Source organism: Pipistrellus hanaki (genome assembly GCF_964339955.1).
Source record: "Pipistrellus hanaki genome assembly, chromosome: 14".
NCBI lineage: Eukaryota > Metazoa > Chordata > Mammalia > Chiroptera > Vespertilionidae > Pipistrellus > Pipistrellus hanaki.
Window position 1 is genome coordinate 7,970,235 of NC_140516.1, and position 24,572 is coordinate 7,994,806.

At 43.5% G+C, this 24,572-nt stretch overlaps 1 protein-coding gene across 6 annotated transcripts in view; it reads right to left on the reverse strand.

Annotated features, from left to right (window-relative positions):
• Positions 1-24,572, reverse strand: part of NRG3 (neuregulin 3) — a 972,177-nt gene that overhangs the window by 518,678 nt on the left and 428,927 nt on the right. For all 6 annotated transcript variants that reach the window (XM_084904767.1, XM_084904764.1, XM_084904766.1 and 3 more), the window contains exon 2: positions 11,340-11,469. In XM_084904767.1, the coding sequence (XP_084760893.1) occupies positions 11,340-11,469 (130 nt within the window). The remainder of the gene's footprint in view (positions 1-11,339; positions 11,470-24,572) is intronic.

The following is a 24,572-nucleotide window of genomic DNA, read 5'->3' on the forward strand; positions in this document are numbered from 1 at the left end:
AGTGTCTTTCTCTCACAAGTTCTGACTGCCTTCAGGACCTTGGGATTTTGGAATCTGCTATGCAGATATGAGCTATTCACATATAGATCATATAGATTGGATGATACAAATCACAGAACTTGCCACATTAAATTGAACTAGAAAATGCTAATTTCCTACCCTCTCTTATGAGTTTTGTTTAGAACATTTATCATTATATTATATCTTTCACTGGACCTGGAACACTGAATATGCTTAATAAGCGGTGGCATAATGATGGACACAATATACACAATTTACATTTATCCCTAGTGTAGGCAGGATAGGACTAAACATACATCCTACACTGCTCACACATGCCATGTATAAACACATTCTATATCATTCACATGAGATATTAGTGATATAGAATATATTAGTAACCAAACCATGTTTAAAGCTTTCATTTATTTCCTGTTTCTTTTAAAATTTTATTCTTAATTTCTCATTTGAGAAAAAGTGCCAAGGCAGTTCTAATGTAAATACACTGGAGAAGGCATTCCCTCAAAGTTCTCCAGTTTAAGAAGGACCCCTCCTGTACCCAGTGGCTCTGGTGCCCCGTGACTATCAGGGTTTGTCCAACATGGAACCCCGTCTTCCTAGATCGTGTTGCCTTCCCCATGGACCCAACAGCAAATTTCCTACAGAAAGGAACCACCTTTCCTTGTTTACCATTGAACCTCCGTGTCCTGATGGTGCCGGGTATTTAAGAAGTATACATATACATGTGTGTGTACACATGTGTGAATGTAGGGCTAATTTTCTTATCCTGATATTCATAAAACCATCAAAATAACTGTTATCATTTTGAAAATACAGAATTGTAGAGATGTACTCCAAGATAAAATTCAGAAATGCTGTCTTCAGTTTCTTTCTATGAGATAAGGAGGGCTTGGTCCTGTTGTCACATTCTTTTAAAACGTATATTAAGAAGTTATAAATAAGATATATAAATTCAATGTTTTATTTTCAAGCAGTAGGAATTTCAGGATTCCTGAATCACTGGGATTTTAGGAGAGAGAGATTGGGATCGGTAGGTGGAGAAGTCATGTATGTAAAACGTAAGAGTCAGCCTGCATAGTCTGAGTCCTGGCTCCACTGCTGTGTAACCTGAGCAGTGCCCTTGGCCTCATCTTTACACCAAGCACCTCAAACTTGTTGCCCACAATGAATATTTTGGCTGTCCAGCCAATATAATGGTATGTAAAAAACGTTTTAATAAAAATGTCATGACTTGCCGGGACCGGCGTGGCTCAGTGGATAGAGCGTCGGCCTGCGGACTGAAAGGTCCCGGGTTCGATTCCGGTCAAGGGCATGTACCTTGGTTGCGGGCATATCCCCAGTAGGGGGTGTGCAAGAGGCAGCTGATCGATGATTCTCTCTCATCGATGTTTCTAACTCTCTATCCCTCTCTCTTCCTCTCTGTGAAAAATCAATAAAATATATTTTTAAAAAAATGTCATGACTTAATTTTTACAGTATCCTGTTATAAATAATTATAATAACAAATTACAACTTTCACTAATGACTGATTACTATAATCATGTTGCATTCATTTCCCTTACGTGCTTTAAGCACAGGCCCACCATCTCTCTCCACTAATACTAGCAGAGAATATTTTAGCAGCCAATTGCCATGTCTTGTACTGATTTGTTTGGTGTGTGCAACCGGAAATATTTCCCTTTCAGAGAACAAGAAAAATAGGTTTATTTGCATTATGCTTATTAATTTGTACAGTTATTCAGTGTCTTGTAACTTAATTTTAATTAAAATGTTCCATTATTTTATGTAAACAATGACTCATTTATTTTAGCCCTTTGAATTCACCATGTCTCTATCAGATAGCCCTACTATGGAATTGAAGCCTTTGTTTTTTGCAGCTCACATAAACTTAAACCTTGTTTATTTGTCCCGAGCTAGTCTTTGAGTTTAACATGCTTGATTTACACTGTACACCTCCCGCCCAGGCTCCCTGAGGGGCCTCTCACACAGGAGCAGCATGTGGGCAAGGCCTGGGCTTCAGCTGGGTCTGCTAATGCCTTCCCCTCGGGTAGGGCCCTTATCTGAGGTACACAAACACAGTGCTGTGCTCCTTAAATCCTATTTTACATTTTTCTTTAAAATGCTCAGACCAAAGTGAAGTGGAAAGAAACGCCATCTTTACGAGGTGGAAATGCTGCCCATGACCTAAAACTTAGGCTAGAACCGTGGTTGGCAAACTGTGGCTCTCGAGCCACACGCAGCTCTTTGGCCCCTTGAGTGTGGCTCTTCCACAAAATACCATGGCCTGGGTGAATCTATTTTGAAGAAGTATGTTAGAAGAAGTTTAAGTTTATAAAATTTGGCTCTCAAAACAAATTTCAATCGTTGTACTATTGACATTTGGCTCTGTGACTAACAAGTTTGCTGACCCCTGGACTAGAACAAGAGTCCTCTCCTTAGCAGAGGGAAGACTGCACAGGGTGTTGCAAATTCCCTGGTTGCCTCAGGAGATTGGGCAGAACATCCAGCCATCTCTGTCCTGTTCCAGAAGGTTCCCCTGGACTGTTTGCCCGAGAAGTCTGCACAGCAAGGCTATGGTGCCATGGCTAATGCTGCTCACATCTATCCGAAGCATCTCTAGCTAAAGGCACATTCATGGAGATGCTCTTCATTTTAAACCGAACCTGGCTAGGTCACCCACGTCCACTTACACCTCTGCCTCCCAGGCAGATGCATTTAATCCTGCCTGTGCTGGGCCCCCAGGCTGCTGCAGCCCTCAGGGACTGAGCACAGGCAGGAAGCGGGCTGGGAAGCATGTACAGTACAGGGGCTGCTGTGGAGGGTACACCGAAGGGTCCTCAGCCAGGACAGCCTGAACTCTACAAGGGGCGAGAGGTTCCTCTCCCCAGGATTGTCAACAAGAATCCCCTTAACAAAAGGTGGTTTCTGGTTCCTTTTTTTCTCTCCTAAGTTTACTGCCTGAATAACTACAATGACCCTTGATTCTGAAAAGTGTTCTTGCCGGTGCCTAGGCATTACTGTGTTGTAAAATAATTTCCCTGGGTCAGTGTTCTCTAACTCCCGCAGTGGGTCTGAGCTGAGCCCTGTGAGTGGGGGCACTGCAGTGAACAGCTGTGCAGATAAAACAACAGCATGCTCATCAGCCACGTGTTGTACCCCACAATCTCCCCAAGTTTCACGACGAGCTCATACCAGACAGGTACATGTTATTGCATCAGTCCTCACAAGGATCCTAACCTGAGTGATATCATTTCCCCATTAAAACAGACAAGGAAACAGAGTCACAGAGACACTGATGAAGTAAGAAATGAAAAACATTTTTTTTCTCTCTTAAAGCTATATTCAACAAGAAGAAAGTCTTGGAAAATCAAGACCTGGCTGCAGAAGTGAAAAGAATAATAGAAGGTTGCTAATTTGTCAGAGTATCAAAATGAGCGGTAAGAAGGTCACACCCTCAGAAAATACACAGGAATCCCTGGGCAGGCCCTGTCTGCCCCCTTTAACCACAGTCTCCTCTTAATGAAGTAGGCAGACATTACACTCAGCTTCCCCCAGGGGTGCCAGCAGACATTCTCTGGCTCGGTTTGCATGTGAATGGAAGGGAGGGAGAGGAAGGGTCTGTCATATACTTAATGCAAGTTGTGCATGTGGAGTTTTTTATATGCTGCTGCTTTCAATTCTTGCACTCACCTTTTAAGGCTGAGTTTTTAAAAATCCTCACCTGAGAATATTTTTTCCATTGATGTTTAGAGTATGGAAGGTGGGAGGAAGAGGAGAGAGAAACATCGATGTGAGAGAGACACATCCATCGGTTACCTCATGCAACTGGTGCCAGGGATCAAACCCACAACTCATGCGTGTGCCCTTGACTGGGAATGGAACCTGAGACACTTCAGTGGGTTCTGAAGTGTCTAACCACTTAGAAACATTGGTCAGGCGATTTTCTTTTTTTTTTTATAAAGAACTGAAGTTTCTGGTTAAATGACTTGCTTAAAAAATCCACACAGCCAGTCAAAAGCTGAGCCACGCTGTTAACTCAGGTCTCTCCATCCTGCACGCCCACGTTTGCCTCACGCACCTCTTGCCCTGTCCTATAAGGGAGCTATTTAAAAAAACAAATTTATGTCAATTATTTTTTCTTCTTCAATTTTTTATAGAACAAAATACCCACATCATAATAACCACCTCAAAAAATACCATTTTATGCTTCAGCTAGAGCTGCCAAGCAACTTAGAAACACATAAAAACAAGCTAAAAATCGTTGGCTATTAGCTAAAAGATGTGACTATTCTTTATAATAATGTGCTTTCCTGGGTTTTGCATGATATTTAAGTAACCCTTTAAAAACACCAGTTCCGGCCCTGGCTGGTGGCTCAGTGGGTTGAGCCTTGTCCCATACACCAAAAGGCTGCAGGTTAGATCCCTGGTCAGGGTGTACCGGGGAGAATAATATTTCTTTCTCACATCAATCTTGCTGTCTTTCTGTCTCTTTCCCTTCCTCCCTCTCTCAAAACAAAAAAATCAATGTAAAATACCTTCCAGTAAAGGTAAAACAACAAAACCCCAACCCTGGTCCAATCAAACAAATTACACTAGAAGCAGCAAACCGGTGCCTCAGTGCCATCAAGTTGCAAAAATTAAGTACACTGTGTTGTTGTTCTTTGTTTGCTCTTTAAGCTAATGAGACGATTTTGACAAACTTCATCCATGGAAAAGAGCGAGACGAATGGTTATAACTTGGCTCATTTCTTCTTGTCAAACGCAATCAGCAGACCGCCCGTTATGGACGTGGCTATTGCGAATTATTCCAATGACATCTGGGCTCTGGCAGCTATGCTCAGGAACGTTCATCCGATGAAGCTGAAAAACCGTCTAAGGTCCCTACCCCCGGGGCCCGGTCCCTTGCGGGGCCTCTGCCTGGGTAAGCAGATGGCTCAGCCTCCTCGCTGCCCTGACAATGGAGTTCAGGGAAAGGTGCCAAAACTCCATCTCCATTCCGACTTGCTGCAACCACATGGTCATTAGCTGCTCTCGGAGCACTTAGGGGAACCATTTGATAAAACGGACCCTCGCTGGGCGGGAGAGCTGAGGGACTTCCAAAGTGACAGCGCTGAGCGCTGAGAGGGGTGGCCTGCAATTTCACCTACTAAATTACAGGGACATGGGCGCCCTGCACTCAGTCAAACTCTTACAAATGAAAGCTTTGATGTTAAAGCTCGCTCAGGCAGAGCACAACACAGTAAGGACAGCGACTCCTGGGGGGCTCTGCTCACCTTTCAGTGACTCCTGGGGGGCTCTGCTCACCCCTCCCCTCCCCCCCCCCCCCCCCCCCCGCGCCCCAATCACGGTGCCTCCCAGCATTTCCCCAGATTGCTGCCCAGGCCCTCAGCCCTCAGCCCTTTAGGAGGCACTGACTCAGACAAAGGTTGACGGTGGACGGCTGTCCTCTTTCTCTAGCAGTTCCATGTTTCACCTGATTCAAGCATCTTCAAGTGAATGGCTCGATTGATTTCCAAAATGATCACTACAGGTCAAATCCAGCTCAAATGCTATCCTTTCCAAAGCTTTGAGAGTCCGTCTTTGCAGCAAGGATGGTAAAACATTTAATGAACTTCAATTCAGACGAGACACATCCTTCTCACTTAAATTTGGCCTTGAAGCACATTGGCCCACTCAGATGCCTAGCAATCTTTTCGGTTACAATGGCTGCCTCTTTGACTCCAGTGAAATATATTACAGGTAGCACCATTTCCCAATTCCTTAAAACAGCATAAATAAGTATATTAGAGAGCGTCCTACTGAGATTCAGAATATTTTGATTCGAGGAGTTTCTAGGGAATTGCTTTCTTTCTCTATCCAGCTTCATTTGTGTAGGATGTATCTTCCTTTTTATGTTTCAAAATATGTGAATTTAGTATTGAAAAGAATTATTGTAAAGTATAAATAAAGAGTACAAATGAATAATTAAAAGAAGAGACAGACACACTCAAATATACTAGGCAGTGTTCTATCTGAAAGGGCTAATGGAAAGTTCTCTTATCTTTAAAAAAGTGAATTCTAATGACCTCCATTTAACAGAGACAGGGACACTATCTATCTTAACAGAAAGGTGAGAAGCAGGGGCAAGTTTCTTAACCAGGAGTTACACAAATGACATATATGTGCAAGGTCAAAGAAGAATATAGTTGTAAATCCTAATAGCATTTTCATTTATCTATTTTTCATAATTTGGTCAATTATTATATGTTTAACTTTGCAATTTAGTAACCTGATTTGAATCCAAAACGTGAAAAAATGAACATTCCCATGTCCTTAAAACAGTTTAAATTGTCCAGAAATCTAAATTCAGGATTTTCTTTTTCTATGACAAATAAACCTATGTTGAACATCCTTACAAATAAATCTACATGTAAATCTTTTAGGTGAAATTCTTAGAACAACATAAAGATTTTGAAACATTATCTGCAGAGGATATTTAACAATATGCGCCGCTTCACATAGTGACTATAGTTCTACTCAACTGTCACCAGAGTATTTGCTTTTTCAAATAATTAAATGTGTGCTAACCAAACAAAAAGATTAATTTGCATGTCTTTGTGAGGCTGAGTCTTTTTCATATTTATTGGTTATTTGTATTCCTTTTCAAGGGAAGAGTATGTTCTTCTCTTTGTCCATTTTCCTGTTGTTGAGGGTAAAATTGAGTGTCACTCTTATTCATCTATGTGACTTTTCAAAATAATTACCTGCCATATTTGTTGTACAGTTTACTGATCATGTACCTGTGTTTTAATTTCATTTCTGAAGTACAATATTCATATCAAAAACAATGTGTCAAGGTTGTGACAATCCTATTCATTTTTAGTTCAAGAAGCCCTTACAATTGCTGGTATAAATAAACATGTAATTTGTTAAACATTTCCATTAAGACTTTACTAATTAATTAATTATATAAACTTATGAATTCATTAAGAACTACTATTGGTACAGAGAAAAAAGTAAAACTCCTAATTTGATTGGCTGTAACTGATAGTCAACCAAATTTCCCCCTTGATCAGTTTCTCAGTTTTCCTTCGATTTATGAATCTATCCTTATTCTATATGAAGTTTCACTCCAGGCAATGTTCTCTTTCTATTAACCAGTCAGCCCATGGCCTATGATATATTTTAAATTCAGCGAGATCAAGTTTGCCTGATCTCTTCTTTACAATCACTCTGTCCAGTTTTTTAGAATCTTTGAATTCCCCTGAAACGTTCATTAGTTTGCTCTATTATTTCTAATTATTCATAACGTAAATGGATTCTTGAAAGATCTGAAAATACACTAAAGAGAGAAATAACAAATAGAAACACACAAAACCTCCCTTCTTTCAAGGCTGGCACTATTGACGTTTTTGTGTATTTCTTTCACAATCTCTATCAGGGATGACCTGGGGAGTTTTGCTACAGACAAGTGTTAAAGTATGATCAAAATTATGATGTAGAAAAAAAATGTTTGATTCGGTTTATCATAGGATGGCGATTTATTCTTAAAATACTAGAAAAACATAATCAATTTCTCTCAGATGTAAATGTCTAATCTTTTGAGACTTGGAAAAAGTAAACAAGTTAATGAGCTAGATTCACTCACACCCTTTTCTATTGTTGCTCTGATTTATGACATCGTGTTCAATTTCACTGGAAACATAATCCAGTTAGTAATGTGCCCTAAAGATATCCCAGTAGCATGCCAGTCATGCGGAACCCTTTCTCTGGTTTTCTTTATTTCCTAACGATGAACAATTTCACTTGCTCTGCGTACATTACAAAATATAGTGCCATTTAATTCCTAAATTCATTTCTGTATGTATTTATTCAACAGTGTCTTGGTGATAGGAAGTGCTCAATAAACATTTGTCAAATGGGGAAGAATGAATGAAACACACCACTTAAATAGAGTGCTGTGCGAAATGGCACATTATTAATGACTGCATTGGAAGTCCTAGAAGTGGCTGATGGAGGAAGAAATGTGAGCCTTTATTCATGGCCAAGTCTAGGAGATGAATAGTGGCACATGCGATGTGTGATTTATTCATAAGCACAGGCAGGAGATTTATAGGTCGCTATTAAGCTACTCAAGTTCCGGCTCAGTTTTAGGCTGCTCTTTTGTCATGATTAGCTATGTTGTGACTATGTTAAATAACAGGTTGAATGTGATGAAATATGCGAAATGATTTCACAGATTTTACATATACACTGTTCCAGCTAAGCCATGGCTGTATCTCTGCTTGCATTTAAACAATTAGACTCATGCACGTCTACAAAAGCAAAAGCTCTTTTATCTGGACCTGAAACCCATTGTCATAGAGTGGGCTGTGTCTCCCAACTCATCCATATGTTGAAGTCCTAACCTCTAGACTAGGGGTGTCGAACTCAATCAGAGAAGGGGCCAAAATCTAAAATCCAGCCAAAATCACGGGCCGAATGGTTTACTGAACAGTCATAAACTGACAATGTCATAAACTGACAGCGGAGTGCAGTGATGACAGCGCGGTGCGGGCCACATTGCAAGGCCTGGCGGGCTGGATTTGGCCCGCGGGCCTTGTGTTTGACACATGTGCTCTAGACTGTGGACAAAAGGAGCCACATGCTAACCTGACAAGCTCAGGGGAGGCCTGTGTGGCAGTCTTGCAGACTCAGAGATCTAAAATAACCACAAAAGATGGTCTGAAAATTAAATATTTAACTACAAACAGGTTATAGTGGGTAGTCATGTCCTAGGCCGACATTTTCCTTGACAAAGATCAACTTACATCTTTCCTGAACCCATTTGCCTTCTGGCCTCTAAGATAGCATATCTGTGAGATGTCTGGGTAGCTTGTAACATCTCTTTTTTTTCTGGAGCCCCTGGGGCACAACCAATGTGGTAGGCGCCAGGACAGATGCCTCAAATTCCTTCATTATCATGTTAATTGTTCCTGTACCCTCCTAAGTATGTGTCCATCATTCTACTTTTTATCCAATCCCAGGGGTTTCCCACCACTTTGCTTTATCCCACCTCCTTAATCCATCACCGATAAATTTCATGTAACCTACCTATGTCCCTCCTTTGATTGCAATGTGTAAATACAAATGTAATCTGCCATTCTCCAGAGCATTATCTCAAGTCATTGAGGTTCTGCTTTCCTGCATATGTCCACAGTTTGACTCAAATAAACTCACTAAAATTTTTTACAGGTTTCAATAAGTTTGTGTGTGTGTGTGTGTGTGTGTGTGTGTGTGTGTGTGTTTTGTGTGTGTGTGTGTGTTTTTGTTTGTTTGTTTGTTTTTTCATTAACAAGACTTAGAGTATGACCCTATTTGGAGAACCGGTTTTTATAGAGGTGAAGTTAAAACAGGGTCACTAAGTTAAAATAGGGAATGGACCCTGATCCAATAGGACTGCTATCCTTATAAGAGCAAATCTGGACACAGGCATGCACAGACTGAAGAGAAAGAGAAGGCACAGGGGACGGTCAGCCACTTGTAAGTCAAAAAGAGGGCGGAAGGTGCCCTTCTTCCACAGCCTCAACAGGAAACACCACCAACACCCTGACCTCAGACTTCTCATTTCTGGACCATAGATTCAGAAAATAGATTCTGGTTATTTAAGCCACCCAATCTGTGGTGCTTTGTTACAACAGCCTAGCAAATTGTGTCCATGAATTAACAAACAATATAATGAGGATGAATGTTGAGAAAGAATAAGACATCTTTCAACATCTCAGCTTTAGAAAACAATGAGTCATACCAGCCAGCATACTGTCATGGGATCAAACACCATCAGAAGAATCCCGGCTCCAGGTAAGACCTCTGACGTACCCACCCTGTCATTCTTACATTAGGAATTGAAACTCAACTGATTTCACTGCCCACTCCCACACCGTGATCCCTGGGATTGGCAAAGTAGCTGGAACACGTGGTTGCATATCTGTAAGAGTGTGCAGGCTTGTCATGCTTTCAAAGAGTAACGTGTTCTTGGCTTTACCCCTGAGGTCTCAAGTCACCTGTGTGTCTCCTATCTGTGTCCAGGCTGACCTAACAAACATAACAAGAGGAGAGGAATGCCAGGGGAGCCATTCCCAATCCCTTCACCCCCAGCTCAGGATCACAGAGAATAGGAAAAGGGTATACATTTTATGAACGGCTACATATAATGGCACCGCCTAAGGCACAGGAGCGCCTCCATGGCCAGGTCTTTAGATCACAGGTGTTAACCTGACACAGGATGCGTGGTAGCATTTACAGACACCTGCCCCTGTCACCTCTTGGCTCTTCCGAACCCAGGACCTGCCCAGGATGGGCACCAGGCAAGTTTCACCGACACGTTCTAAGTTCACAACTCGGCCATGCATTCATCCGTGTCACCTTCATAAAACAACATGGAACCAAGGTTTATAATAGCCACAGAGAGAGGAAAGCCATAATTCCCCACGCTTCATGACTCTGAATAATTAATTTAATCCCTGTGTTCTGTGAGAAGAGTGAAGGAAGAGGAGAGGGTGTGGATACAGATGACCACCGAAGCACAAACTGCCAGGAACACAGACTGCCCAGGGGAGGGTGGAAGTAAAGCTCGCTGGGAAATATTTCTATTTCTCAGATGCTAATTGGATTCTTCTCCGGAGCCTTAAAGCAGCGGGGTCCGCAGGTGCACTGTGCATCTCCACTTGTTCTTATTTTTAGCGGTTACATAACCTCATGCCTCTGAAAACCCAATTAAACACCTTCCTGATCTCCACTGAGAATTCCCCCTAAGTAGTTCTCTACCAGGGCCGAAGCAAAAGGGCGATTCCATTTGCAAGCGCCTGCTGGGGGGCGTTTCACCAGCAGAGGTGCGGGGGACGTTTGGAAATGGATAAACTGGGGAGAAGCAAAGGAAGACCCGTTTCCGGAACATAGTGGCAGTCTCTAGGGTTTGGTGCACAGCAGACACTGTGACGCCGAGTCTCAGAGGAGCAGGTCTCTCTGTCCTGCCACGGTCTGCAGGTTTCCAAGAAGGAATTCCTCCTAGTGGGGGCACATGTGCCTAAGACCCACACAAAAACATAGGCCGCTAAAGGGAGTGAGCCGTTATCCCTACCAGGTTGGTAGTCCTTAAAGCAAACCAGGTAAAAACTCAGATCTTGCCTACTTTCACTCAGTTTGATCTTCCTCAAATGCATAAGATAGCAGCCTTCTCTCTTCTATTAAGACTCTTGATTCCGCCATTTGAACATTGTATATTCAAGGCCCTGCACCTGCCCTCCCACTGCCAGGCCTCTCGTAGGGTCTGCCCACGGGCCTGGGGCCGCATGGCTTACCGACAGTGTTTGTGGGATCCAGTCAGGGTTTCGATCACGAAGCACTCGCCATCGTTGAGACAGTAGGCCAGGTCCTTGTCCCGGCAGGGCTTGAAGTGCTCGGACCGCTCGGTGGCATAGGTGGTCGTGTCTGCAAGGGAAGCACACAGAGCCGTGTGGTCAGTGGTGCATTCTGACACCTGGCTCCTGTCACTGGTCTGAATCTCCACATGGAGACCCTCTCCTGGCTCTGACTGACCTTGGGAATGCTAGACAGACCGGATGAAACCTCCCCTGTAATGAAAAAAAATGCAATTGGATGTGATCTCCTCTAAATTCATGTATTATAGTAAAACCTAATCCCCATGTAATGGCATTAGGAAGCGAGGGCCTTTGGCAGAGATGAGGTCATGACTAGATCTCCAAGACATTCTTTGCCCATTCAGTCACATGAAGACACAGAGAGGAGATGGCCTTCTATGAACGGGGAACTTCCCTTGACCTTGGACTTCCCAGCCTCCAGGACTATGAGAAATAAATCTATGTTGTTCATTATAAGTAATCCTGTTTTTGGAATTGTGATAGCAGCCCTGACAGACTTAGACAACCACTGCAGTGGGTTGCCTTATTTCTCCATCAGATTGTAACAACTGGGAGCACTGAGACAAGCCTTATCTGAGGATGCATTGGCCATGAAAACTGAATGACCCTTCAAACTTCTCCAATCTGCTCTCATTAATTTCAGTTTTAACAAACGCATTGTATGCGGGACTGAAACAATGTCCCCATCCATTTAGTGTTGCCTAATGTCATCAAACATCTGATCAGTGTCTATTGTCACTGTGGAAACCATTGTCAGTTTCTGTGAGGGTTTTTTGACTGTTTATTTTTGTTTTTCAGTTATAGCTGTAATTGGCTAATAGCCAAGCCAATTATCCCTTCACTTCATCCTTTTGTTATGTAATTAAAATGCAAATGTTCCAAATTCTAAAACAGAATCTTTAATGTGAAAATGTTTTCTGGTGATTATTTAACAGAACCAAATTATTGCCATTTTTTTTTTTAGCATTATCTTAAAACATGCACTTTAAAATCATAATCACTTACTTTTTTTTCCAATTAAGCAACACATCTACATCCACTTCCTAAACACAAAACTAGCCATACATATGTGCTGTCTGCTAGACACAGACTCTGTTATCACGTGTAGACATTCTAGTTTCACATTTTCAGAAACAAGTATTGTATTAGCACAAATCTCACATTCAGAAAAATATATTTTAGAAGCCAAAGATGAAAAATGATTCCGCTTTTAAGCTTTTTTAATGTCCTTTTCATAGACCTACATTAACACTAATATTCTACAGCACAGGCAATTGTACCTGCTTACTCATGGGGGGTACAATGAGCCGTTCCTGGCCATCCCCACACTGAGGGGGCAGAGATTGTCCTCAAAGGAGACATTCACTGATGTCCCCCAACATTCAAAACCCCTCCGGGAGCCCCATGCCCATAGGAGTAACTCAAAACCCCTTACCAGAGCAAAGACAGAATAGGCTATGTGGACTTTTGCCTCATCCCATCTTCTTGCACCCTAAAACACACAACTTAATTTATATTATTTTATTTTCCTAAATACCAGGAACTATCACTCTGCTTCCTCTTCTAGATCATCTTTACTTTCTGGAAGCACCAAGAAATCCTTCAGCGTGCTAGTCATTTTCCCCTCCAGCACCTTTTGGCCCTGGCATCATGGTGTTTAACGCTATAAGCAACCATTTGCTCATATTTGTTTCTTTTGTCTGTGAGTTCCTTGAGGCCAGACTGAGCCTCAGCCTTAATCGGAACTGGTGCTCAGTAAAAACATGTTCAGTAAATGCAATCACTCTAACATCACTAACAGTCTAAATCCCACGATGAAAAACATGATCGTTACAATCATATGAACATTAATGCACACGCTACAACAAATGTTAGATATAATTTCACATTCATATTATCATCTTAGTATACTCATTTTAACATTGATGAATATTGAAACAATAAATATTACCTTCAGATTCTGACAGATGCTCACTCATATACTGCTCATATTCCGTGAGCATTGAAGAACCCACTTCTGATACCCTTTCTTGGTGATACAATGGGAACTTTTTTTTTCTATTTTAAAATACCTGCCCATTAATACTTTGTAACAAAATAAAGGCACTGTAAAACAGGCATATCTTCTGTTTTCCAAGATAAATCTACAGGGTGATTTGTTATTTAAGACAGTATGTGATAAATAGTTTCACAGGCTCAATCTCTCTTTCCTTGGGAAATACTTAAAATTCAAGAGCTCCAAGCAAAAGATTCTGTAGGGAACATCACACAGTTGACTGCTACTGTGACTGCTGAAGTATAGTAACTCATGATCAAGTTAATTAAGTTTTCCTTTAATTTCTATTATCCATTTATTGATATCCACTGATCATTTCTCTAAGAACAGTGCTTCATTAACATGACCTACAGCATAAAAAGTGAGATCCTTCTTTCATAATCAGTGGTTTTAACAAGCTACAGGCTCCAAGAGCAATGCGATGGCAAAGCAATTACAATCAATTAGTTTCATCTGACAACTACTGTCTCCAGTGGTTACCTCCCATTCTACCCACTGCTTTCCCCATCACATCACCATCTATCAGAGGTTCAGAGATCCAGGTAAATGCCTCTGCAAACACCCAACTTGGAAGAGAACAGAGATTGTCAGGCTTAGCACACTCTGGTTTCCTATTTCCATGGCTCAGAGAACCTCAAAATTAATTTAAAATGCACCTGCTTATCCCTCACAATAACTTGACTAAATTAAAAGAAAATTACATTATTAGTCAAGTCACTGAATATAATAAAAAGTAATGGAATGTTGGGCTTAATATTTCTATCCTATATAGTAATCCTATATAATAAAAGGCAAATATACAAATCAACCAACTGGTGGAATGACTGGCTGCCATGACATGCAGTGACCACTAGGAGGCAGATGCTCAACACAGGAGCTGCCCACTGGTGGTCAGTGCACTCCCACAGTGGGGAGTGCTGCTCAGCCAGGTGAGTGTAGTGGCAGTATTAGGAGCATCTTCTGCCTCCAGAGCAGTGTTAAGGATGTCCGACTGCCAGTTTAGGTCCGCTCCCCAGGGGAAGCAAGCCTAAGCCATCAGTCAGACATCCCCAGAGAGTTCCCAGACTGCAAGAGGGCACAGGCCGGGCTGAGGGACCCCCTTGAGTGCACAAATTTTTACACCAGGCCTCTAGTAGATACATAAACTGTACTTATCAATATATTTGCAATCTTTGAATTCACCTGAGCATTTGACCATATGGTTCCCATAAAGCACTACTCACTTAAAATTACAGATATTGGGCAAGGTAAAGAAAACCCACCAGGATGGAGGGGAAAAAAAGAGAAAAAAATACATGAATAGAGAAGCTTTTCTAAAAGAGAGGCCTGAAACATAAAGGAACATTAGGCTTAAAACGAACAAAGATGGTGCTAAGGGAGGCTCTTCCAAGCACATGACTAAAGGCCCAGGTCTCAGGTCAAGGAAGTCCGATGCTGGCAGGGGGGATAGAGCATGCACTTGGGACCACAGGGTTTGTGCAATTATCCAGACCGCTCGTCTGGCACTAGTTATCTGTAGAGTTAAATGTGTTTTCTTATATGTTTAAGGGCTGTAGTCTCTACCCCTAGGGATGTCAGGGAGAGTGCTTTTGCTTTTAAGTTTTGTGTTTTTTCCACATCATGTAGCACACAAAGTAAGCAATCAGTACAGTAATTAAACACACAGTGGGAGGTGGTGGTGCTTACGGCATTAAAGGCGAAATGGGAAGAAAATGTAAGGCTGGGAGACAGAAATCCCTGCAGATTTTGCAATGAAAGTTAATTTATTAACGAATTAAAACAATAACTGGTTTTCCCCTTAAGTACCGAGTGGAACCTGAAGATTGCGTATGGAGGACTTCTATGTTGCCGGCACAATGCCACACGCAATGGGAGCACAGACTTTGTTGCGGGAACAAGAGTGCTAAATGGGCTATTACAGATAATCACTGCAGCAGATAATCCAATAAAGGGGGAGCGTGCTTTGGGCTACAGGGCTTCCCTAGGGCTGGCCTTGGGGTGAGGTCTTGAATGGGACCCATTTCATTGGCAGGAACAGGAATCACACCGATGAAGAGGGGCGTACCTAAGGGAGAACAATGAGGCCCTCATAGACCCCAATACGCTCTCTACATCCCCGGCTTAAACATGTCAGTTCCATCCAGCAGTCCTTTCCCCCCCCCCCACTGAGTTCATGACATGACAATTCTCCCAGAGAAGTTAAGAATCTAGCAGCACATCTAAAAGCTTTGGGATTAGGAAAATGCCTCTGCAGGCCAGAAGCCACTTAAAGAAGGTCATTGCCTCCAGCAGTGGGTCTGTGGGAGCTCTGGTGCGAATGAATCTGCTTCTCTACATGACAATTCCCCCGGCATCTGCCACTTCGTGCCCCCAGGAAGGAGCACTGGCATGAGACTGAGCTGGGAAACACTGAATGGCCACGGAGAGCTGCAAGAAGAATGCCGCCCTGTTGGGAAGGGAAACAAACCGTTTCTCAGCTGGCAAGAGGCAGAGAGAGCTATGTCCCCCGGCCTGAGCCAACTTCAGATGGCTGCTCACTTGGCTGGTGTGGGAGAAATGGGGAGTGCTGGGTGAGGAATTTCAAGTTCAGTGGCATCTCGGGGCTGCTGTGGGGATTGGCAGCTCCTTGTGTGTCCCAGAGCTACCATTTCTCACCGCCCACGTGAAAAGGACTCTTGTTAAATCTGCATGACCTACCTGCCACCTTCCCCTCGGAAATGGTGCTTTTAGAAACTCCTCTCCGGCTTAAGCAAACTCTCCCAGGATGGAGCTTGCTCAGCAGAATTGCATTTATTTGGGAACTGCGGAGTTCATTAATGCTGAGTATTTTTCCATCTACCTCCAAGCGCACACACGTGCCTATACAAACTGTTTTCAGCTCTAGTAGATATAATAGCGTCTGCTGTCACTGGAACCCTTGGTGTGGGGTAGGCTCCGTGCTTCACACACAGCATCCTGCTCCTCACATCACTGTACTGAATGGCTTCGTTCTATGTCACTATCTCCAAATCCAGAGGATCCTATCTAATAAGGAGGGAGTATGCTAATGACTGCCACACCCTTAAATATGGAGGGGCCCACAACCACAAGATGGCAGTGCACAGTCCCCTCAACCCTGCTGGGGTGACAGGCTCCCAGGCAGATCCAGTCGTTCTGTGTGCATGCCCCTGGAGTCCCCCAGTTCCCTCAGCCTCTGAGCCAGCCAAGGCTGGCCCAAAATGCAGGCAAGCCTCAGATATTGGCTGTCCAACTGCCCAGGGCCTCCCTAGACTCAGGTAACCAGGGCCGGGTGAGGCTTGTGCTGCTGGCAGTGGCAGCAGCAGAGATATAATGGGAACATCGATTTCCCCTGATCACTGGGTTGCTTCCCACTCCTAAGGGCTCCTGGACTGTGAGGGGGGGCAGGCTGGGCACCCCCTCCAGTGCATGAATTTTCATGCACCAGGCCTCTAGTATTTAAATATTTCCCATCTTGTTGGACTCTCATAAGAATCTGACATTCAGCTCCTGCCTTCATGAAAAAGCTTTGACTGGCTCCGATGGTATCACATAGCCTTGAATTTCCTTTTGCTTTTTGGTTTCTGTCACCTCGGCCTCATCTAATTTATATGCAAAAGCTGGCCAACTTATGGACAGGCCTTCAAATAACTCCTAGTCTACTCTCAGCACTGTGCTAAGCTTTTCCTTTAGCTATGTTTGGCCTTAAATAACAGTATGAATTTTTGCTGTCATTTATGCTTTTATGCATATTTTACAAATGGAGAAATCATCTCACAGATTTACCTCATTGGCACAAGATCACACGACTCTTACCTTGCAGCTTGCTCTACAGTACTGTCCTTCACATGCCACTTTTTTATTTCTATTTGTGTGATTTTCTGTTTGGTTTTCACTTTTACTTATTTCCTGGCTGAGTACTACTCCACGTGTGGTCCTCAGATCTGCAGCAGCAGCAACTGGCTGGGGGTGTATTAGAAGGATAACCCGTGAGCCCCACCACAAACCTACCGCACAGACCCCAGCAGGGGGGCCAGAAGTCTCCAGCTGGTTCTGCAAGGTGAACTCTGAGAACTGGCTGCCTGGGGTGGTCCTGTCTGTTATCGTCTACACACCTTACCTCCAGCTAAAAGGTTTCTCTAAACTCCAGTCTGCCTACCTCTCCTTTCCTCCTGGTTATCCCAACGGGAACTAAAAATTAACTCCTAGGAAACTGAACGAACTTCAGATTATTTCTCTGCTAACTTTACATCACTGATCCCTCAAAGCATATAGGGAGCCTCATGGCCTCCTTCTCCTCACCTTTGCGTGCAATCACCAACTCTCGGTGATTCTACTTCCTGAAGAGGCCTTGAACCTGCCACACACTCACAGCAACCTGCGGATTTCATCCATGGTACACATTAGGGCCCAGCCAAGCATTCTGGGAAATTCTCTGAATCCCCCCCTTGATAATTCTGCTCCTTACAAATTCCTTCAGATTGTCCTGCCAAGTGTAGGCTCTTCTCAGGGGCACTTTGCCCAGTTAGGCCCATGCCCCACTCCCTTCGTTGTCCTCTTTGCCGATCATCCTAATGAGCAGAGACAACCTGACTGCTGCTCATCGGCTTGAACCACAAATGACATTTAGGCCCAGGAAGCCCAGGCTTTGAGCAAATTTATCAAAGTCTAACAGAAATGAGTCTTGCCCCAAAGGAAATCCTCAGATTCTCTACTGAAAATTTATAACCTTCATTATTTTCATCTGTTTGTCCCAGAGACCACGGGTCTCTGGAAGATAGGAACATAATTTTCATTTACTTGTGCGTGTGTGCGTGCGTGTGTGTGTGCGCGCTTGGTATTGCTAGTGGTTACTCAGCTACACAATAGCTATTTAATAAATATACAGAGAATGAATATTTGCTGTAGACCATGTGTTTGTGTCCTCCCTCAAATTCCTATGTTAAATCCTAACACCCAAAGTGGGGGTTTCAGGAGATGGGGCATGTGGAGTGATTAGATCATAAGGATGAAGCCTACCTGTAATAGTTATTGCTCTTAGAAGAGACCCAGGGAGCTCTCTCACCCCTTCCACCACTGAGGGCACAGCAGGAAGATAGCCATCTATGAAGTGGGCTCTCACTAGACTTCAAGTCTCTTGAAGCTTTGATCTTGAACTTCCAGCCTCCAGAACTGTAGAATGTATTTATTTTCCGTTTCTTTTTTTTTATTTTTTAATATATTTTATTGATTTTGTACAGAGAGGAAGGGAGAGAGATAGAAAGCTAGAAACATCAATGAGAGAGTCATCGATCAGCTGCCTCTTGCACACCCCCTACTGGGGATATGCCCGCAACCAAGGTACATGCCCCTGACTGGAATCGAACCCGGGTCCCCTCAGTCCCCAAGCCAACGCTCTATCCATTGAGCCAAACTGGTCTCGGCTATTTTCCGTTTCTTATAAGCCACCCAGTCTACGGTATTTTGTTACAGAAGCCAGCATGGCCCAAGAACATAACCTCACACCAACCCTGAGTGATAGACTTTTACCTACTGGATATGAGGTTTTTAAAATCCCCAGACAGACTTCTGCCTTGCTGGGTGTTGGATTGTGAGTTGATTACTCATAGGCTTAGTGAACATCCACTATGTGAATGTGGTGCTTAAAAATCCAGGATGCAGGAGGACTGTAGGAGAAATTGTTTTGGACACGGGAGCAGCAATCGCTTACCCTGGTCAGAAGAGGATGCTTAGACACAAACCGCAGAGGAGCTGGTGGGACACTGCATGTGCTCCTTTAGGAACATCACAGCAGGACCATTTCCCACTTTCCAGACATCCCCTCACTTATGCATGAGCAGCAGCAGGTGCACAGAAAGTCCAACACCTTCAGGCGAGGAGGGAACATGGCCTTGGTAGTGACAGACTGGGACTGAATTCCGGAAGGAAGGGGAGTGCAGGGGGTATGCTGTGTGGCCTTTCCAGCTCCTCCAGCACAGACACCGCAGCTCACAGACCCCAGGTCTGTCCCTGTCTTCCAGGCCAGCTCCAGGACGGTGTCCCTGAGATGCCTTTCCAGCCTGACTCACACAGCTCCCCTTCCCACACGCTCCTCACAAACTTCCTCATGGGGTTTTCTTTCTCATGCAATAATGCCTCTCACCACAGGATGGAAGATCATGGTGGGAACAGTGCTGCCCTCGGTGACATCTTTATTTCCCAGATGCAGGTTACATGACACAGAGCGGGTGAACACCCCTGACACCTGCAGCAACAGCCTCCACCTGGTCTTCTTGCGCCCCCCTGAGAGCCTTCCACCCAGGCAACAGGTGACACAGCCACCTGGAGAGCTCATCTGAGCTCCCTTCATCCTGTGCCTGCCACTCCCGAGCCCTCACTATGCAAACTTAGCAAACTCCCCGCGTGGGCAGCAATTCCCCACCCAACCCCTCACACTAATCCCAAGTGACAGCCTGAACACAAAGCCCCCTTCCCATCCGCAGCTGCTCCTCCTTGCTGTGCTCCACCACACCAGAGCCATTAGGCCCCTTCAAGGCAGGGACGTGACACACCATTGACCTTCCCACGGCTGGCATTGTCTCTGCCTGGCCAAACATCCTAATTACTTAAGACCTAGCTCAAAGTGAGCTCCCACGGAAGCCTGGCCCACATACTGTAACAATCACTCTGCATTTCAATGTAATGCTCTCTGTCTGTTCCCCACATGTTTCCCAGGCTAGACTAGTATTCCTGGGGACCTGGCAAGGCCATCTCTATGTCCCTATAACTATTCCCAGGATGTAGCATATAGTCTATGCTTCACATATGCTTTCTGAGATTTATACTGGCTGTCACAGTAGTAGTTATACCAGCACCACAGGCACACACATACCCTCCGCCTGGTAAGGCACCCCACCTGGCAGCTCCATACCAGGAATGTTTCTGGAGATAAATGAGGTGTATATTTGCTTATGTGAATGGACTGACTGCTAGTAATCGGCATTATTTATTATGTCCATGGGTTCAAGTGAAAAATAAACAGTTCAATGTTTTTTTTTTTTTATATACACATGTTTATGTTTATTTACTCAAGAAATGTCTCCCAGACTCAAATTTCTTGCCTGTCAAGTAGGTGCAGAGTTGCTATTCCAAATATCAACTGGTCTGGGAATGACAGGACCAATAGAATAAACCTGGCCATACCTTAAAGGGGTCTTGGAGGTCATGGGAGGCCCAGGTGTTATCTCTGCGGTTTCTGGGTTAATCCTGAGGCCGTTTGGGGAGCCAGGAGCCAGGCACCCTGGGTGTGTGAAGAAAGTTCACTGCGGGGGTTTTGAGCTTGGTTATTCACTAACTACAATCATTGCAATCTTTTAACAGTGAATGTAATTGATGAAGCATGCTACTGCATGTCAGACTTCCTCATGGTCTCAATTTGTCTCAGCTGCTTCAGTTGCAGCAATTCAAACCAGAAAATCTTAGGATAATAGAAACCCTAGAAGTTAACATTTGAAAATGATGTTGGAAATAAAGCCATTAATCAGATATAAATATCTTCATTTTCCAGAAGAGAAATGGAAGCACAGAGTGAGCATTCGGTATTCCGGGATCTCACAGCTGGTAGATGGAAAGGCAGGGGGAAAACCAGAGAAGCAAGACTCCACAGCAGACATTCTTCACCCTCCCTCCTCCACAGTTCCACCTGCCCTGAGCTGGGCTGTGTTTAAGGTGTTTGTATTTGAGCCTCACCCTGCCACCGTCTATTAGTCATCCTATCATGAGTAAATGTGGGAGTAATTAGGAAGTAATAATTTTTCAGTAATTCATTCATCGTCTCACACAGTCACCCAAAATCCATTTTTCCAGCACATCCTGAAACGCTGCATGGTAAGTACTGGGAAGAGGTAGGTGGATGCACAAAAAGTAAATACAGTTTTTGACACTGGGAATGTCTATGACTGTATCTTTCAAATTCCCTTGTCATGCTATTATAGCTTTGAAATAATGTCTAAACATTGACAAACTCTCAAATCTCTTTATAAAAACGCACAGCACTCACTTTAGCGAGGTAAAACCCTATTTCCCCCATAATATTCTTAGGTCTTATCTGAATCCTCTATTTTCATGTTCAGGAATCCAAGAACCTTCTTCTCCATATGGACATAAAGAAGGCACAGGCACTGCAGCCACATGGGCCTTGGTCTGAATGCTTTCTAATAGCATTTGCTAATGGGGGCCAATGTTGTGGTAGACTTAGAAAAAATATTCCTGAGAGGTCAAAGAGAGAACAGCATTGTCAGCAGGAGCTTGCTGGCTCAGATTCATTTCTTTATCAGAAGGACTTGGAGAGGGTTGAGCTAGAAGCTAGACTTATCTTAATGCTGTCTTCCCCTAGAAAGTAGGATTACGTAGGATTCTTTGAGAGACGAGATTAACCACCATTCTACTCTCTGTTTCTCTGAGGTAGGCTTTTTAGATTCCACATGTGACATCATAGAATATGTGTCTTTCTCCATCTGACATAGTTCACATAGCATAATGCCCTCATTGCTGATGCCTACCCTTAGCCCATTCCTTGGTATCTTTTCTATAATTCTGGGCATGAAAAAAAAGTCAATAAGATAAGTCCCCCCCCCCCCCCAAAAAAAAAAAAAAAACTGTCAGAGAGAGCTTAAGGAGTACTAACTCCAGCTGGCTGCAAAAATGATGAAAAAATATAGTAAAGTACTGTAGAAGACTAACAGTCATTCCAGTACATGGGCTACGTGGCCAAGCTGTCTTGTATCTCTAGTTCCAACTCTAGCTAGTTGAGTGCGAGCCACACAGGAGAAAATAAAGAAATGCTAGATCAGGTGGAAAATGCTTAGAAAGCATGGCAATGAGAAGTTCCCACAGGAGAGGGCATGCATACACGCAACCACAGCATCAGGGCCACGGAATCATGAGGGACATCAGAATACACTGAGCCTAAAGGGACCTTGGAAACTTAAGGCACTTGAACTTCAACGTGTCCAAACTTAAAAAAAAAAAAAGACTCCAAAATTGCTAACTAAAAATACAGAAAAGTAATAATTAGGTTTTAACCTCTAAAATGCCTCATTTGTTCAAAACAGACCATTTCTTCATTCGCTGGAGTCATTTATCATTTTGACAACTTCCAGGTCTTAGGGATATGCCATTGGATTACAAAACAATTACATCGTTCCCCAAATCTTCTTTCATGAAAAACCATACATCATTCATCCCACTTCCTTAAAAGGTCACATTCTCTGCACCCTGGTTCATCTTCTCCGGAACACTGTGGGATTCCTCCCAGGCCAACCCCAGAAAGTTTGTTTCTCTGTTCCACATCCGGTCCGGTCTCTGCTTTGACCTCAGTGTGTGGAGTTACATGTGCCTACGCCGAAAGCTCTATCTTCAAGCTCTGTATTGCACCTTGGCAAATCTGGGTTCGCATTCCAGCTTTGCTACCTAACTGCTACTTAACTGGCATGCTGAACAGGAGTGAGTACACTGAATATGTGGAAATGTGTAATTCACAAGGCTTCCCAAAATGAGAAAAGGAGACACTGATTGCTAGAGGATCTTATACAGTGCTTGACCCCAACCACTGCTTTTCCTTCTTTACCTTTCACTAAGTTAACACATTTAATTGCACATCAACTTAATATTCGGTTCTGCCATTTCTCTGTGTGATGCCAATTAAAGTCATTTATTTATTTAACAATTTATCATGCAGTGCCTCCTAGAAGGCTGCTAAGGGCTGTGCGAGTTCCTGGGGTAGAAGTGAACCCTCAGTTCAGAGATTATGAGGCATATTCCCCCCACCCCACCCCCCCAGGCCCAGGAACAAGCGGGTGAGCCTGTGGGTGCCTGGGCGACCTGCTGAGTGCTGGGCCAGGGGGAGGAGCAGCAACTGTGCTCCCAGCACCCAGAGCTGCTGCATTTGCTGTTATTAGTCTTAGCTGGAGGATATTTTTTCCATTGATTTTTAGAGAGACTGGAAGGGAAGGGGGGGAAGGGAGAGAGAGAGACATCGATTGGATGCCTCCAACACAGGGCCAGCAATGAACCTGCAACCCAGGTGCATGCCCTTGTCTTAAATCAAACCCACAACCCTTCAATTCTCTGACTGGCATTCTAAACACCGAGCCACACTTGCCAGGGCCATGCTGGCTGCATTCTTAGCAGTTGTTTGGGGATTGGATAGGGTTACAGAAATTCAAAATAAAATTGTGCTTTATAAGGCAGTTCCAGGATCTCCTGTATGATACTAAAGAGTCTAGATTGACCAAAAGCAGGATGCCCCTCCCAGTCACCAGAGCTGTGCTGCTGTTACACGTTTATAGCCTGCAACTCTAGTTCCGCACCGAACTCAGCAAAGGAGAGCTTTTTACATTTCTCCTCAAACATTTTATTTGTGTTTTTGTGGCGAGAGAGAGAGGTACTTACTTATGTTTCACTCAGCCATGGTTGTCTCTCTAGTCTCTGAAAATGTAGCAGGCAGATGGGTGTCAGAATGCACATGCCACAGGGATGGGTCCACAGACCTTGGAATCTCAGCTCAATCATGTCCACCTGCTTTTAAGCAAGTTCTGTATTTTTCTAATTTTTATTTATAAAGTGTTATTATGCTATTACTTATAATTAATTTTTATAAGAGTTTAAAGGGCACAATGTGTTATTGGCTTTAGTAAATATTAATTTTATGTAATATGTTTCCTCCTTTGAAACTTTCCCTTCAATTATAAATTTTCCCAAATAATATATATATATACATATATGTCCAAGACAAAAACGCTCACCATCATGAGTCATTATGGAAATGAACACTGAAACCACAGTGAAATACCAAGTCACACCCACTGGAATGGACAATAACAAGTGCTGACAGAAAGAATGCAGAGAAACTGGAGACATCACCCCCTGCTGGTGAGAAACAAAACGAACAAAACACACAAACACCATGCAGCTGCTTTAACAGTTTGGCAATTCCTCAAAATGATCCACAGAGTCATCATATAAGCCCGCAATTCCCTCCTAAGTGTATACCTGAGAGAACTGAAAATAAATGCCCATGCAAACCAAAAGTTCATATATGTACATTAATGTCCATAAAA